This window comes from Nesoenas mayeri (assembly GCF_963082525.1).
Source record: "Nesoenas mayeri genome assembly, chromosome: 5".
Taxonomy (NCBI): domain Eukaryota; kingdom Metazoa; phylum Chordata; class Aves; order Columbiformes; family Columbidae; genus Nesoenas; species Nesoenas mayeri.
In genome coordinates, this window is record NC_137548.1 from 37,998,830 (window position 1) to 38,014,719 (window position 15,890).

Below are 15,890 nucleotides of genomic sequence, written 5' to 3' on the forward strand. Positions count from 1 at the left end.
TTAGGCATTTTTAAAAAGTCATTAGAAAGTCACAGCAAAGTTTTAGAGAACAGTGTCCAGCTTGGTGCTCTTAAAATATATTAGCAAGACAAGCAAGAGAGACAACTTTCCGCCTTCCTCCTTCTCCTCCCACCTGCCCTCACTGCCAGAAGGGGAGTGGCAGAACAACAGCCCAATATTGCTTTTGTTTCCTCAATGCAAGACGTTCATCCTCTGTATCCCCTGTTGTTAAGCTCTGAGTCAGAAATGGTTGCCTTATTAAAGTGCAGCCTACAATCTCACCTCTCAAATGTTAAATATCATGACTGTCAGAACCAATTTCAGTCAGTTGAAGCCACTGTGAGCATCTCCTTTTAGCCACCTTAAAATCAAGAATATGTTGGCTTTATGCAAAAGACAAGCCCGCACATTAGGGTCTGCTCCTCAAAGAATCAGCACAGATACTCTACAAGACATTGACAGAGGCACAGACAAACGGTGCCACAAGGTGGCCCAAATATCGTCCTTTATCAACAACTGTTGAGTCCCCAGAATTATCCAAACCTTTCTCCCTTTCCAGCCAATCTTTCACAATTGATGCCTTTCACATCCAGCCTGCGTCTCTGTACTGTGGTGCTCACCTTGAACAACAGCAGACATGTTCTGATGCCAGCATTTGAAATACCACTTAGAGACAAGAGTAGCAGAGTAAAGTGGTTTCCCTGAAGCAGCATTTTGACTACACATTTTTATTAAGCACAGCCCCAGAAGTCTGTGTGCTGGATTGTGCTTGGTTTTATTTTCCAGCATTGCACCACGGCTTCAGCACCACATGTTCTCATTTGGCTGATCAGGACTCTTACATCCTCCATTTAGGATTTTTATAAGTATTTATACACTACAAAGAAATTCAGGAGCAAATTGGGATGTACCAGCAGTTCAAGGAAAGCTTAATTAAAGCTTGCCAAGCAGGGAGAACTTGAATATGGAATGAGGAAGGCTTTTTTCTCCTCATTCCAGCATGTCTATATGTTCAGACAAGAACATCTGAAGCCCTGTTTCAACCTCTGAGCAAAATGCAGTGGAGCCCATAAACCACTGTGCTGTTTAAGTTCAGTACAGATAGAAACACTCTCTTTTAATTACCATCAGCAAAAAGTGAACGGTTTGATCAGATTCCTTGACAATGTCTACACAGCACTTCCTCAGCAGTTTACCATTAGACCAGCGTGCCTTTTTGTGCACCAGCTGACAACAGTCTGTGGAGGAGCATAAGCAGAGCTGCATAAAGTGTTCTCTAAACTCACTAGAAACCCTTTTGAATGGTATGTGTCTACACAATAAAAGAAGAAAAAAATCCACATAATCTTGGATTACTACTCACCTCTTAAAATTAAATTTAAATTTCTGAATTCTATTCCTAAACTTCATAACATATTTGCTATAGTCAGAAAGAAGTGAAAGAAGCCCTAAATATTATAATTATTTTTTTCCCTTTCCTTCCATGTTTTTTTTGTTTCAGTGACTCAAAAGTTTACTAAAACATGCTGAGGAGCAATGAATGCAAAAGACCATTTGGGGTAACTGTGAACCCACTATTTCCCATGCTGCATTAGGACTCCTGAGCAGCCTGTGTACTTAAGTGAGACAGCAAATATTTCACCAGTTAGCTAAGTAATTTATTTCATACAGCCTCCAGTTCCAACTGGAAAGCCCTATGCTAACAACTTTTAATACCAGATTGCTAGTATTTCAGTCATTCTAGATTTAAAAAACACCTTTAAGAACTCAAGCATTTTCCTGCACTCAGGAATGTTAAATAACCAGAGAACCATCTCAGACTATCTCTTATTAAATAGCTTGATGCCCTTCAGTTAATGTCACCAACCTACTTTGAAAACTATGAACTGTAAATGTTAAGTGATTAAGGGAAACAGAGCTTCTAGTCTATTTACATGAATGTTAACATCCAGAGCAGTTCTAATGGTTCATCAAGTGCTTATTACTAGTCAGACTAAAGTAGCTGCATTAAAGATAAAAAACAGCATGGCTTATAGCTTACACTGCTACTTCTCCATTATCAGAAAATGCTGTTTAAACCACCCAGCCCCAGCTGTGTTGCCCAGCTTTCCATCCCTCTCCCAACCCAAGCAGTCCTATTGAGCCATTTATTTTAATTTCATTTCCTTTTCTTTAGGAGAACACTTCCCTCACACACTACGTATAAGAACAAACAGGTTTTCTTCAGCCTTTCTTTTCTTAACCACTCTAAGTCTTTCCCAAAAACTTTTCCCAGAGATATTGTTTAGCCACAGATATCTAGACAACCCTTCCCTCAAGCACAAGTACAGCTACCTTCCTAAAACTCTGCTTGCCTTTCCTAAACATCCTCTATTTCTCTCTTCTTTCTCTGGAAACATTCTGTCCCAGCAGAATGATATGCTTAGCATAAACTGCACTTCTGCTGCACTCTCCCAAGTACTGGGTATAGTCATCTGTCTGGCGAGCTCCAGATCTGCTTATGCTGCCCAACCAAACCACAGCGGGAGGTGGGGTACAGCTCTAATGTGACTGCCACACTCTGACAACTGGAAACACCTTTTGTCCCAGCACTTCCCTGATCAGCAACTTGGAAAGCCAAGACAGACACATCGTAAGGGCAGGTAAGACAGGCGTGGAGCTGGGAGTTGTCATGGCATCAACACAGGTCTTCAGCGGCATTCCCAAAACTGGAATCCAGACCTTATTGCTGTAGAGACCAGACCATCCTGCTTAAAATATTGATCATCAGCAAGAGCTTCTAGTGTCCACATAATCACAGTGTGCTTCTCTGGGCTCAGTTCAGAGCTGCTCCAACTGTACGGCCCCCAGTGCCTCAGAGGAGGACACGCTTGTGCTTGGTGTTCTGGTGATGTGTCCTCTGACAGCTGACAAACCAGCCAGAACGAGAGCAGTCGCAGAACTAAGTGCCAACATTGCTTTCCAAAGGGACAAGAAAAGGAAAGGAATAAGTAACACCAAGTTCAATAGCTAGTTCAGAGCAACCGAGGGGACACAGATGAATTAACAAATACCAATATCTGCTGACACAGAGCAAAAGCAGCAATTTTTCTATGACAATTGCTTTGAGTTACCGCAAAAAATGCAAGCCAGGCACAAATGCCAGCCTGCTGAGAGGTGGTGAAGAGGGATGAGAGGGAAAATAACTTTACCAAAAGGAAACCTGGCTGGAAGACTTGGACACAAACATAAGCATGAAAGCTTGCTGAATGATCTCTAGTCATTCATATGTCACTTTGAATAATTACCCTGCATATTTAGAACAGTTACTCCTGTTTACCGAGAGCGCCAGCCTAGCAAAGTTGGTTTTGGCAGCCAGGTAAGAGAAATACAGCTTGCTTTACTGTGAGGTTTGCCTGCAATCAATTACAGCTGCATCAGCAAGGACAAAAGCTTTCAAATTTGAGAAGGAGAGCCACCATTGCTCTTCATTTAAAGCAGCATCTCCTCATTGTATGTTGATGTTTCTTCAAGGAAGCTTTGAAAGGCCTGGAGTCCCCCTCAGCCGCCTGTGGGGAGACACAGAGCAGAGCTCTGGACAGGACACATGCCAAGCACAGCAGCACGGACACAGCATGAGTCTGCCCAAAGCTAGTGATGAGGAAACCCTGAGCACAAGGGTATAGCCAAGGTCCTCCTTCAGTCTTCTCTATGTAATCCCTTCCTTGGGCTCCCAGTGTGTGGGACACTGTCCCATTAGTGAGTTACCTGTTCCTTCCTTCAACGTCAGTAGAGGAAAATGACTTCCAGAGGTAAAACCCACATCAATAAATTAGGAAAGAGGAGGGAGACTGGCTCATCAAGCTCACCTGATCTGATTATTACCCTTATATCAGCTTCTGCCTGCAAGACAACAGCTGAAGTTTACTGACCATTTCAATGTAACACACTTAGTACTATGCAACATGCTGGTACATGGTTGTTTGTTTGTTTGTTTGTTTTAAATCAATGCTATACACTATCAAAATGCATCCATTAAACAAAGAATCCAAAAATCAGGAGATACCAACAGTTACTGAAAAACCATAACCATGGGGGAAACGTACCTCTGTACCAAACGCCATTCAGTATTTTCACCAATGATGTGGCAGAAGACAAAACCAGTACTGCTAAAGGTAGTGGACTGGTAAATAACAGAGCAGACAAGGCAGAGAGAGAGTAATCTGGGCCTGTCAGTGTGTGCAGCCAATTCAAACAGGAGATGCAGTCATTCAACAAAATGCAACGTCAGACACCTTAACCCATAGCAGGCAGGTCACATCTGGGTATGGACAAGGATTTAGAAGTCAGAATATACAGACACTTAACACTTCGTTTCTAGTGTCACCCTATGACCAAAAGGGCTCTTCTGACCTTCCAACTGGAATTAAGAGAACTTACCTCTCACAAGGCAATGATGTTTGTTCTGTGGTTTACAGATTCCTTCAGGCACTTGAGAAAGCAAAGAAAGAGGGGAAAAGATGTATACCGCTTCTAAGAGATTTGTGAAAGTTATTTAAGAAAATACAGCTCTTAGGTGTTTGCTTTGCAGGTGCCTGCACCTTCACCAAAAAAAAAATATAAGGGTTTGCAGATAAAAGTGATATGGAAAACTTCTAGTGTATGGCATTGGTATCCTCAACAGTGAGGCTCTGCACACAGCTGGGGTGTCTGCATTTTACAAAGTGACACAGAAAAACACTGTAAAAGGTGCAGGAAGCCACAGAGAGAGTATCTTACACTGAGAATCTTAACAGGCTCAGTTGGCTTCATTTCTTAAAAATAATGTGAGAGGTAAGGCAATTACAACACACAAATCCCCTCACAGGGAGGGACTATCAGTTATTAGAGGCCTCTTTAATCTAGCGCAGAATAACCCAACAAACCAGTTGTTGGAACGTAAAGGCAAATTGAAAGCAAGGCACCTTTCCCTCCCACACACTCCTTTCTAGTTTGTTTTAATTATAAAGTGCCAGAAGTAGTGCATCCTCGTATCTTGAGATCAAGTCTGGCTGCTCTTTCTCACTGTTATGCCCAAGTCAAATACATATTTTAGCAGATATAATTCAGGAGACTCAGTAAAATCCAAGTGCCTAGAATGTACAGGAAATCAAACTAGCTGGATTTGTCTTTAAACTAAAAAATTCAGGCTTCAGCAGGTTAGTAAGTTCACAATAAGGTTTAGGGAACAGATGAGAATGGGAGAGAAACATGGAAATCTAAGACTTTCAGCTGCCATCAGTATTAATGGCAAATTAGTTCTCAAAAACCCAAACTTAGAATTAACAGTTACGATGCTTTTTTATGTTTGTCTTCAAGATTTCAACTTATCTTTTTTTTCAAAACCCAGAGATTTAAGTTGTAACGAAAGCTAAAACTTTCTCTGATCACTTGCATTTACAAGCTGTCCTCATTACATGTTTGTTTTTTAATTCATTTCTTCTGCAATGACAGAAAATGTATAAACAATGTTCAGTGTAAAGATGAAACTCAAGGCTACAGAAACCACATGGTGGAAAAGACTCTGGAAAACACACAAAGTTTAGGTGAGACAGTCCAGCTGCTGAGACAAAGTAATATGAGTCACAGCTCACAGGACAGTTTGGGGTTGAGGTATAGCTTCCACACAGATTTTGTCAATAAATGAGACAAGAGGTGGCTGGTCATTGGAAAAACGATTGTTTGGAACTCCTCAGACACTGGTTTGAAGGCAGTAGACACAGGAAGGTGTTCCTGAGGGTTAGACTGGATGGCTTAAATTCCAAGTAAAAACTACTATTCAGACTTCTGGAAAAGCCAATGAGGTAATGCTGTGGTATTAAAAAATTATTCAGTAATTGTGAAAAGAAATCCAAAGGAACAGTATGCACCAGAAGGGCCTTTTCTTGCTCAGTAAGCCACATCGGTTACCAGGACATTGGATATAATCCCCCCCCAGCAATGAACTGCCTGCAGCAATGATGGCAAACATGTCCGAACATGCCTGGTCCTCAAACAAGAGGTTTGTCCCAGACAGACCTTTTTCTTACTGTCTACGTCTTTATTCTGACGGCAGGGATGCAATGGCATCAAGATGTAATCATCTGCCTTGATACACGTGTGTGCTCCATGTAGAAACCACAGTCAAACATTCAGAGCAGGTCGTGGACAACCAAGGTGGTTCATGCTGCACCTGCAAAGATCTGTCCGAGCAGCAGCCCTCGTGCTACAGGCACAACTGGTTTGCAGGCCAGGGCAAGTCACTGCATGGATCGGCCCAGGCCATCCAACGCCAATATATGTGCACCAAACCTCAAGTCTGTTCCCAGAGTCCCATAAGAACATCAAGCAAAATTCCTCCTGCTTCCTCTTCCCCTCACACTAGAGCATTTTACAAGCCAAAGCAAGGTTTCTGGTGGTCTAAGTGCTCTGAAACCCCATGGTGATCTAGGAATGTCATGTGTAGCAGCTCACCATTTCTGTTTCCTGCAGACAGGAGGAATACAGCCCTGAGCAAACATACAACAATTTAAAATACATCAGCAATGATCTACTAGAATAATAAAGGTAAGTAAAGCACCACAACACCAGTTTTTCTTTGTTTGAATACATATATTGCATATGTGATTTTTTTTTTTTTTTTTTTGGCATCAAACAGACCAGACCATGCATTTTGCTTTTCTTTTACAAAGACAAGAGAAACAGGTCTCACCCAGCAGAACTCACATCAGCTGGGGCATTTAAAACCATCCAAATCAGAGCAAGGAGATGAGACCCTGCAGGCAAATTCAGCAACAAGCTTTCCAGAGCAAGGGTCTCTCCCTTTTGTTTTACTCACTAAGCCTCAGCCTGGCCTACACCTGACCTGTCAGTCTATCTCCTGAACATCACAACCATCTTCACAAACAAGCAATATCCAGGAGAATACCAGCCCGTTCTTGGCTTCTCCCTTCCAATCATCACAAGATTTTCTGACCGTGGAAAGCAAGTCAGCTGCTACAGAAAACTTTACATAAAGTATTCTCCCCCAAAATAACCCACCAAATGGCCTTTTAACCTGAGAGATGCACACTTCAACCCACTTGACAGATGGAGGGACTACTCCTTCATCGCTAATTTAAAGACCCCACTGCAGCTTCAGCATGTCTAAATCTCTCACCACTATTCATCCCTGTGATTCAATTGTTGGCCTGTCTCTCTCCAGTATGCTAGCATTTTGTGGAAAGCTTTCTCTTAGAACTCTGACCCAAGAATGAGCAGTCATTCTGACAATCAAGGTCTTTTTCTAGCAGTACGCTATCTTCTGTCTTTCCAGAACTGGAATACCTCACGAATACTGCATATTACTGCTAAATCAGCAGCTACACTGATGATTTCACCTGTGAAATCACAGATTAGATTTTATACATTTTTCTTAAGGCATTTTTTTAGCAACAACCAACAAAAATTCAATGGAAAAAAATAATACCCTCCACATTGCTCCTCTTTATTTGTGGTTCAGACAGGTATCATTAGTTTCAAGAAAAATTCAGTGAAAACAAGGCAAAGCCTCAAGTAAATGTTTTTGATTTAAAACCACCCCCTTTAGCCAAAAATCGCATCTTAAACCATGAAACAGATGAGTGTGCTTGAAAGTTCATGGTGCAAAATAGAGGCAGATGGCAAAACCTCCTCAGATTAGTCAAAAATAGAGCTATCCCACTCTAGACATGAACATAGTCATCTCCCTTCTTCTTTTCCTCTCTGCTTCCATCCACCCTGGAACAAAATCAATATATAAAGAACATCAGCAGCAGCTTTACGATAGGCAATGATCCTTTTTGACATCAGTCTGTGATAAGATCGTTGATTCTCTATCTTTAAATTACATCATAGCTGTGTAAAATACGCAGTGATATCCAAAATGTGAACTCTTCATATCCGTTGCCGATACCTCAGCAAGATCCAGACCGCTGCCGCAGCCAGGGCCAGGCCTGGCACAAGAACAGCTGCTAGAGGAAGCCCACCTGATTCTCCATCACCTCGATGACCCACAGGGCCATTTTGTGGCTGCAACTACAAGGAAAAAAAAGTATTTACGTCAGAGCCCATCACAGGAGAACCCCCAGTTCTGTGTCAGGACCAGGTGGTTCTTTAGGGATGTACAAGATAGTATTCCTAGGTACCTGTATGCTCCACATAGGGGAGGGTTAGAAAAGCTTTGGTCCAACCAAGCTTTACTGCAGGGTACCCAGTCACTACCAGGCACCCTCACGTTTCTCTGCCACTTGGACAACTAGGACTGGAACAGCTGGAGCTGCATACGTCTCATACAGCAAAAACAATGACATCCAGTCACCCCTTGATGCACTTCGCACCACAACATCTCCTGGCGTCTTTACCAGGAAAAGGGCATCGCTAATTCTCTGTTTTTCTTACCTGCCCTGTATCTTGGCCCAGAAGATTTACTGCTTTTATTAAGGGAGTAGAAAAGGGGCCTCAATCCACCTCTCCCCACCAGCATGCTTCAGACGGATCAGTATTTCCTTTGTCAATGTCAATGCTAGCCAGGGATGTTCAAATGATTCCTCTCTTTCCATGTCCAAAATAGTGCCAGTATATTTAAACTATAGCAGCCCACATTTGTTCCTGTGTGCTGGGCTGCACACACATCTCAACACTAACATGAGCAATGAGCTCCAAAACAACATGGGAGTTCTGTCTCCAGTAAGATTTTGGTCTCTGAAACAAAACTGGAGAACCTGAGATTCTGTCCTCACAGACAAACTTTTGCCTCCAAGAAAGGAGATCTGTGAGAAAACACACCATACTCCAACAAAATAAAGATCTGGGGACTTCTCCAAACTCACTGCTGCACTGATACTGTTACAAAGAAGTAATGCACAGATGATAACAGCCATGGTCAGCTAGAGAAGGCCATATTTCAAACAAAATATTTACATGTATAATTCACACTGAGCACCTGGACATGGTATTTTTCTGCCTAGTGAAATAAAGAGCTATCAGTCATAGAAACCAGTCTAAAATGAACCAAAAATATCTCTAAGAAATGGGTAAAACATACCCTGCGCTGAATTCTCAGAGACACGTCACAGCCTGCATTCCTGAACATTTCCACAGCATCCTTGTGCCGCAAATCCTTCAAGTCTTTGCCATTGACCTAGCAAAAAAGAAAAAGGAGAACCAGTTGCTGAAGGGCAAAAATCAAATTTTTAATGATGCAGGCTAACATAGGAAGGACAGGAGATAAAAATCTTCCTCTTTCACAAAATTCTGTGTTTGGGGCATGATACTATAATCAGCAAGATCCACATTAATTCGTTCATATTATAGATGCATTTTTATGTTGAGAAGTAACATGAGAAACTCCAAGTCAAAAAACAGAGGTACTGAAAAAAACTACCTAGAAGCAAAACTAGAATATAAGAAAAGAGTTGTGTCAATAGCAGTTTCTTATGCGGTTGCTTCACTGGAAACAAATCAAAGGTGTAACTCTGACAGCTAATGAAAATAAAAGAGCTGCTACAGCAAAATTACTATTATAAGCATCATTTCCACATTGTTCCCTCTACTGGTCTACCTTTGAAATGTTCTGTTTGAAAGAGTCTTGTAAACATATATTTAAAAACATACTGATGTAATAAAACAAAGACTTGCATACATATTTGGCATTCACATGAAAGTTAGCATTTTTCTTAATTTAAAATAATTTCTCGTGGCACAAGTTTTTATAACCTACTTTATTTAATTCACTAACTAAAGATATTAATCCTAATTTTCCTGTTTCATCCCCATTACCCCTAGTTGTATCTGCTGAGATCACATCTAGTGCCTCTCTTGATATTTAGACTGCCCAAATTCAAGTACATAAATATTAAACTGCCAAGAGAAGACAGGATAATATTCTGCAGTTTAACTTAGTATCATTTTATGGATCAATAAAAGGCTCCAACTAGTACAAGGCAATCTATTTATAGGGGCTAAAATGATTATATGTGTAACACAATAACCAAGTACAAAATAAAATTAAAGAGTATTAAAAGATCACATATCACACTAGGAGAGACTACTTCTTCACTCATCACTTTGTAAAGCATATTGTCTTGTATGATTGCCAACTGTCTGAAGAACTAGGGACACTGAACCTCAGTCACTTTAAAACATTTTTCTTAAAAGAGAAGCAGCCTGTCATGTTCCTGATGAGATGCAATGAAGAGTTTCATGGCCTAGAAGTTTTATAGCCTAAAAATCCTGGTGAGCAAAAGGAGGTGGTTTTGACTACCAGTCAAAACATGGAAACTTAGAGGCAGAAGACCTTTTTTGTGTAAATGATGATCCATTGTGAGCAAGAGAAGGTCTGATGGATCCTAAAACTTTGGGGAGGCAAGTCACAGAGGAAATATCAACGCAGCATCAAGGAGTGCTTGTGACGCAAATCAAGAAGGCAGAAGAGATGGGCCCATGTGTGGAGGCACTCATCTTCTGAGTGCTCAAAGCTCTCCCCCCACCCCCAAGAGAGCTCATCCATGGGGTTTGCTCAGCACTACCTAATTGCATTAATCACATCCTTCCTCTCTGTGCACTACAACGGCAAACCTACATCTCATATCACATCACTGATCACAGCATTTCAAGAACATACGGGGCAACAGAAGAAAGGGCTTACCGCTAAAATTTTATCTCCTTCTTGTAACCGGCCATCAAGGTAAGCTGCCCCATCCTTTTTGATCCGGCTGACATAGATGCTGCTGTCATTGGAAACATACTGCTGATCTGTCCCTCCAACAATGTTGAAGCCCAGCCCTAAGGTAAGCCAAAGAGAAAGCTGATGAGAAAAAGCTCAAAGGTTCAGACATTCTTGTTGTTGCTGGGGTCTGTACCCTCCTATGCTGTCCTGTTTTCTCCTCCGTACTAAAACTCACAGCACACAGATCTGCATTGTCCTTTCCAATCACCGTCTAGAAAAGTTATTCTCATGAAACTGGTCTTGAAAGCAGAGGAGAGACCTTGAATGCCTGGAGGCCCAGAGGATGCATTCCACAAAGCATCCATGACCTGTTTTCAGGTGGGTGTTGGGGAATACTGAGGGACATGCCACCGTTTCTGAGCTGTCGCTTCAGCCCTCAGCAGGAATACGCCTCTTCAGCACAGCAGGAAAGGAAAGCATTCTGCATTTCACAGGAGCCTATAGTAAATAATTACCTTTGACCAACAAGAAATCATGCCTGACAAGCATTTCATGAGCTGCAAAACAGTTAGGTAAGGCAAGGAGCATTAGACCCTGTCCACGGATGAGGAAACAGGCAAGAGCTGTGCCACCAGCTCGGGGGTAGCTGGAGCTCTTACGGCTCCCCTTCCACATCTCAGGAGCTGGAACCGGTGTCCTTCGCCTCCAAGAACAAGATGAGCTTAGATGCAGCTACTTCAAATTGTATGTAATCACTTTGTTCTCTTTTAGGAATTCAAAACATGACAGGAAATAAAGACACAGTTCTCTGATTTAAAGCAAAACAAAAAGGAATACACACACAGTAAACAGAAATTATGTCCACTTCACATTTTTGCTATGTTTCTTACTGTTCTTTCAAGTAAGCCTTGATTACAGATCTCTAGCTGGAACCAGCTGCTGGATTAAAGTGCAGTTAAAGGTTAAAACTTCTTGTTTCATCAAAATCCAGAAGATCAAATTGAATTAAAAATCTGGAAAAACGCAGGTTACAAGAGCACTTCCTCACTGCACATGCAGCTAAGTTTCTCTGTAAATAATAATAGGTGACAAGGGATGGGAAGCATTCCCTAAGAAGAGGCTCACAACTGAAAAAAAAGAAAGATCAAAGGAAAAAAAATCAAATATGCAATCAAAGTAAATGGAGGGGAAAAAACAAACAAACAAACAAACCCACAACACCCTTTTTTTCGTGACATAAATGACTCATCCAAAACCTATTGTCAAGAACAGCTAAAGGCAAGTTCTCCCCAGGCTCAGCCAGGCTGATTTGTTTATTTTCTCTTTCTTGCTTGCTTTCTCTTAGAGTTGGGACTAGAAACTTGGAGAAGGAGAGTTACAAATGAAAGTAAAACCACCTTGTGCCTGCTAGGAAGCAGCATTTTAAATCAGTCATAGGAGATCAAAGGATGTACAGGATGAGTCATGCTATTTTAAGTGTGCATCTACAGCTAGGAAGTAAAAAAATATTATCAGCAATCTTGCCACACCCTTTTTTTTCCCCTCCCCTTCCTGGCACCTTCAGACAAATGAAGAAGAAAATAGAAGCAGCAGAAGATTGAAGAAACACTGATATTTCAGCTAGACTAATATCTATGCCAAGAAAGGACACTTGTGCACAATAACACACCCTTTGATGGGAATTAGAAAGAAAAAAAAAATCCACAAACCTAAAAATTATCTGCTATGAAACCAATAAGCTGGGAACAGGAGGAATCAATACTACAGAAAGTTAAGGTTTGATCAACATTTATTAAAAAGCCAGAAAGAAGAAATCAGAGTTTCAGAGTATAATGATTCTTTCACATATATAAACCCCCTCCCCAATATATATAGATATGAAGAAGTATACATTTTGCAAGTCTTCACCCATAACTAGAAAAACAATCAAAAGTCACAGCTTTCATCAGCAGAGGCAACATGAGACAGGAGCAGATCTTTGTGACAAAAAGAGGCAGCAGTTCATGCCAGACCAAGTTAAGCCTTCAGAGGCTTTTTCACTGTCTTTCCAGCACTTAAACTTCCACTCTGGCTAAAAATATCTTTCCTATCATCCCTTGAGCTCTGTGCTATTCTCCCCTTTCAGCTCATGCAGACATAGAAAGAGACATAGCGCAACAGAGAGAAAAGGAGCACTAAATCCCTTGCCTACAAGGGACCAGAAGCGGAATGGCAGAGCTTTAAAAGCTTCTGGTTAAACTTCTGACCCTCTCTGACCCTATGCCTCATTCACCCCACCTGGAACATAAAAAGTTCCTCAAAAATACATTAAAAAAATTGTGATTAGGAAGAGATAAATCAAATAATATTGCAGATTGATCTGATTAAGTTATTTAGTTCCATATTTAGTTCCATAAAACCAGATTTTTTTTTCCTAAATTCAGCCTAGTACTTCAGAAGGAAATTTGAAAAAGAGACATAAACATCCTGTTTTGCCTCTGTAAACACATTAGCCTCCTCAGCAAACTTTTGCCAGAGATGCTTAGCATCAGACCCACTTTAAAAAGTTGCAGTCAAAACTCTGATTAGAGAAATTATGGGATTATACCATGTGTTACACATTAAAGCGTACTGTTCCTTCCACAGAAATTAATAATTCAAATGGTAAATGCATGAAGGTCGTTAGGGGCTGTACAACCTTCAAATCAAGTGATGTAGTTAGAAACCTAACTCTAAAAATACTCAGTGCACCTTAATGATGGGACAAATGGTGCTGGTGACAATCAGATTTAAATTGCTGTGGCCACACTCAAGACCTCTCAGCTCTGCCCTTCAACATCCTCGTCCACCTCCCTCAAAACTTTAGGTTCCCAAATGTATGGAAACACTTTTCCCATGAGAACTGGCTTCATTTAGCAAATAATTTTCACTGACAAGCACGGCCTCACTAGCTTGGGCTCGTGGCTGCACAGGCAGGGCTACACAATTTTCAGAGCGGTGGCCACTCTGGCGAGCAGGGGAGGCAGAGGGATGCCCATCAGGCTCACCCTTGGGGTTGCGATTGCTAGCACGGGGGTCAGGATCGACCCCAGCCTTGCACGGGAGCTGCCTCCACCCTGCAGAAAGCAAAATGGCACACACGCCAGCGGTGCGGGTGCTGCGGGTGCCCGGGCAGTGCGCGGAGCCAAGGCTGGGAGCAGCTGCACCCAGCAGCCGTGCGGACTGAACGGCTGTCGCATTTGTTTCCATGCCTGTTTTAATTAAAGAGAAGGGCTTGCACACCGAAGTACAGCTCTAGCCCCAAAACCTCTCTGGAGCCTGCGGTTCTTTGGAGCCAGGATTTTGTTCCAGAGCTGTACATTTGGTGCTAACTTGCCACACTTCTGAAAGGGTGATCTGAATGGCATCATAAATCCTGTGAAAATATGAGGGCAGGCAGGCGTCTGCAGGCTTTCATGACAGCACTCGCTGCCGTGACAGGGAGAGCAAAGCCAAAAAACTGCCCCTCAGACTGCGCAGTTCCCTCTCTCTCCCAGCCAGGGCTCCTCCTTCACTGAGCACCCGAAGCCCTCTCTGTAGCTACCCCAGCAACTCACAACAAGCTGACGATATAGGGTACGATCACTTTGGCTATCATCTTTCGAAATGCCCCCTAATTCTGGGTACCCAACACGGCTGAGTGCTGAGCGCCTGGCACCTCACTTGAAAGCGACAGGAGCTGCACCGCAGTCAGCTGGTCCCGGGAAAAACAGATTTGGGTTGTTTCAGAGGGGTCTAGAGCCGCAGCGGGTGCTCCTGGCCGCTGTTCTCGCCGAGGACAAAGCCGGACCCAGCCAGCCCTCCCTCTCGCAGGTCACCGGCTTCTCCCGCAGCGGCGTATCCGCCACGGGCCATTTCCAGGGCACGCCGCGGCAGAAGAGGCCCTGGGGCCGGGAACCTCGGGGCTGCCGCGCCGGTGCCGGGGCGCGGGCACCGCTCACCCTCCGTCCCGCCGCCCTGCGCCCGCTGAGCCCCCCGGGCAGCCCCCACCACCACCCCCGCGCTCCCGCTCCGGCCTCCCGGCCCCGCCGGGGGCTCCGCAGGCCGCGGCGCGGCTGCCCGGCCCGGGAAGCACCGGGGCCCGGCGGGGATACCTGAGGGTCTGCGGGTGAGGCTGATGACCTCCTCGGAAAAGCCGCCGCCGCCGCCCGCCACGCTGCCGTTCATGCTGCGGCCTGAAGGTGAAGTCGGCTCCCGGGGCGGCCGCTTTCGTTTCCTCGGCCGCCGCCGGAGGGCCGCGCCGCGGAGCGCTGGGAGTTGTAGTCCGCACCCGGCCGCGCCGCCCGGGGACGGGGCCCCGCTGCCAGCCGGCCGCCCCAGCTCGCCGCGGGCACCCGGGCCTGGGGGCGGCGGGTGAGGCCGCGCCCGGGCCCAGCACCGGCTGTGCCCGCGGGGCCCGGCTCTTGCAGCCGGCCCAGCCGTGCCAAGGAAAGAGGTGCCAGTCCGGTTCCGCAGAGCCGGGCATCCTGCGGGCGGAGCGACCGGCGGCCTGCGGGACGCGGCTTCCCTGCGGTCCCCTAGTGCCCCTGTCATGGGCTCTCACCGCAGAGGCGGAAGGGCCTGGGCCCTGGGGAACCCTCCCCGCCTGTCCCGGCTGCACAACACGGCCTCCCCGTGCCCGCAGGCACCTTTGCCTGGCCATGCTTTGCCCCCAGGCGGGAGGGGGCTTCATGAAGGTGAAGGAGCGGCTTGCTGGAGTGGGCATAGCAGAGAAACGGAGGGTGTGACCTGCTCCCAGCCCTTGCAGCTGGGCACACAGCAAACCGAAAAGCTGATCGGACAGTGATGGGCAGAAGCAGAAGCCCAATGCAGGTAGGTAGCACAGGGAGCATCCATGCCAACTCCTAGTTATCCTCCTAACAGAGGAGCCACTTGAACTTGGGGCTCCTGTACCTCAGGGAGCTCTTGAAACATTAGTTTACTAGCAAAAAGATAGCAAGGCAAAATTTATCCTTATTGATTTACTTGTTAAGCTTTATCTATTGTAGCACATGCTACAAGTATGGCAATACAGACAAAGACAACAGGGAACAACGAACAAGGCCCAGTGCAATTTAATCATCAGACTGCTTGGCACTGTTAGGACAGACACCTCTACATGTTGCAGGATCTTTTCTGATGAAAATGAGGACCAGATGCTCTGGTCATCATTGTTATACCACCAATTTGTTTGTTAGGTATTGCAAAT

At 44.3% G+C, this 15,890-nt stretch overlaps 1 protein-coding gene across 2 annotated transcripts; it reads right to left on the reverse strand.

Moving 5' to 3' along the window:
- Positions 1-6,499: 6,499 nt before the first annotated feature.
- On the reverse strand, positions 6,500-15,189 carry LOC308041052 (synaptojanin-2-binding protein-like). 2 transcript variants are annotated; one of them, XM_080345510.1, is made up of 5 exons: positions 14,797-15,189; positions 10,664-10,800; positions 9,062-9,157; positions 7,931-8,052; positions 6,500-7,755 (listed from the first exon to the last, which is right to left on the reverse strand). In XM_080345510.1, the coding sequence occupies exons 1-5, from the start codon at positions 14,867-14,869 to the stop codon at positions 7,701-7,703; spliced, it is 483 nt and encodes a 160-aa protein (XP_080201636.1). In that variant the 5' UTR covers positions 14,870-15,189; the 3' UTR covers positions 6,500-7,700. The 2 variants fall into 2 exon arrangements, with proteins under 2 accessions (XP_080201636.1, XP_080201637.1); XM_080345511.1 differs by having other exon boundaries at positions 6,500-8,052.
- Positions 15,190-15,890: the final 701 nt, after the last annotated feature.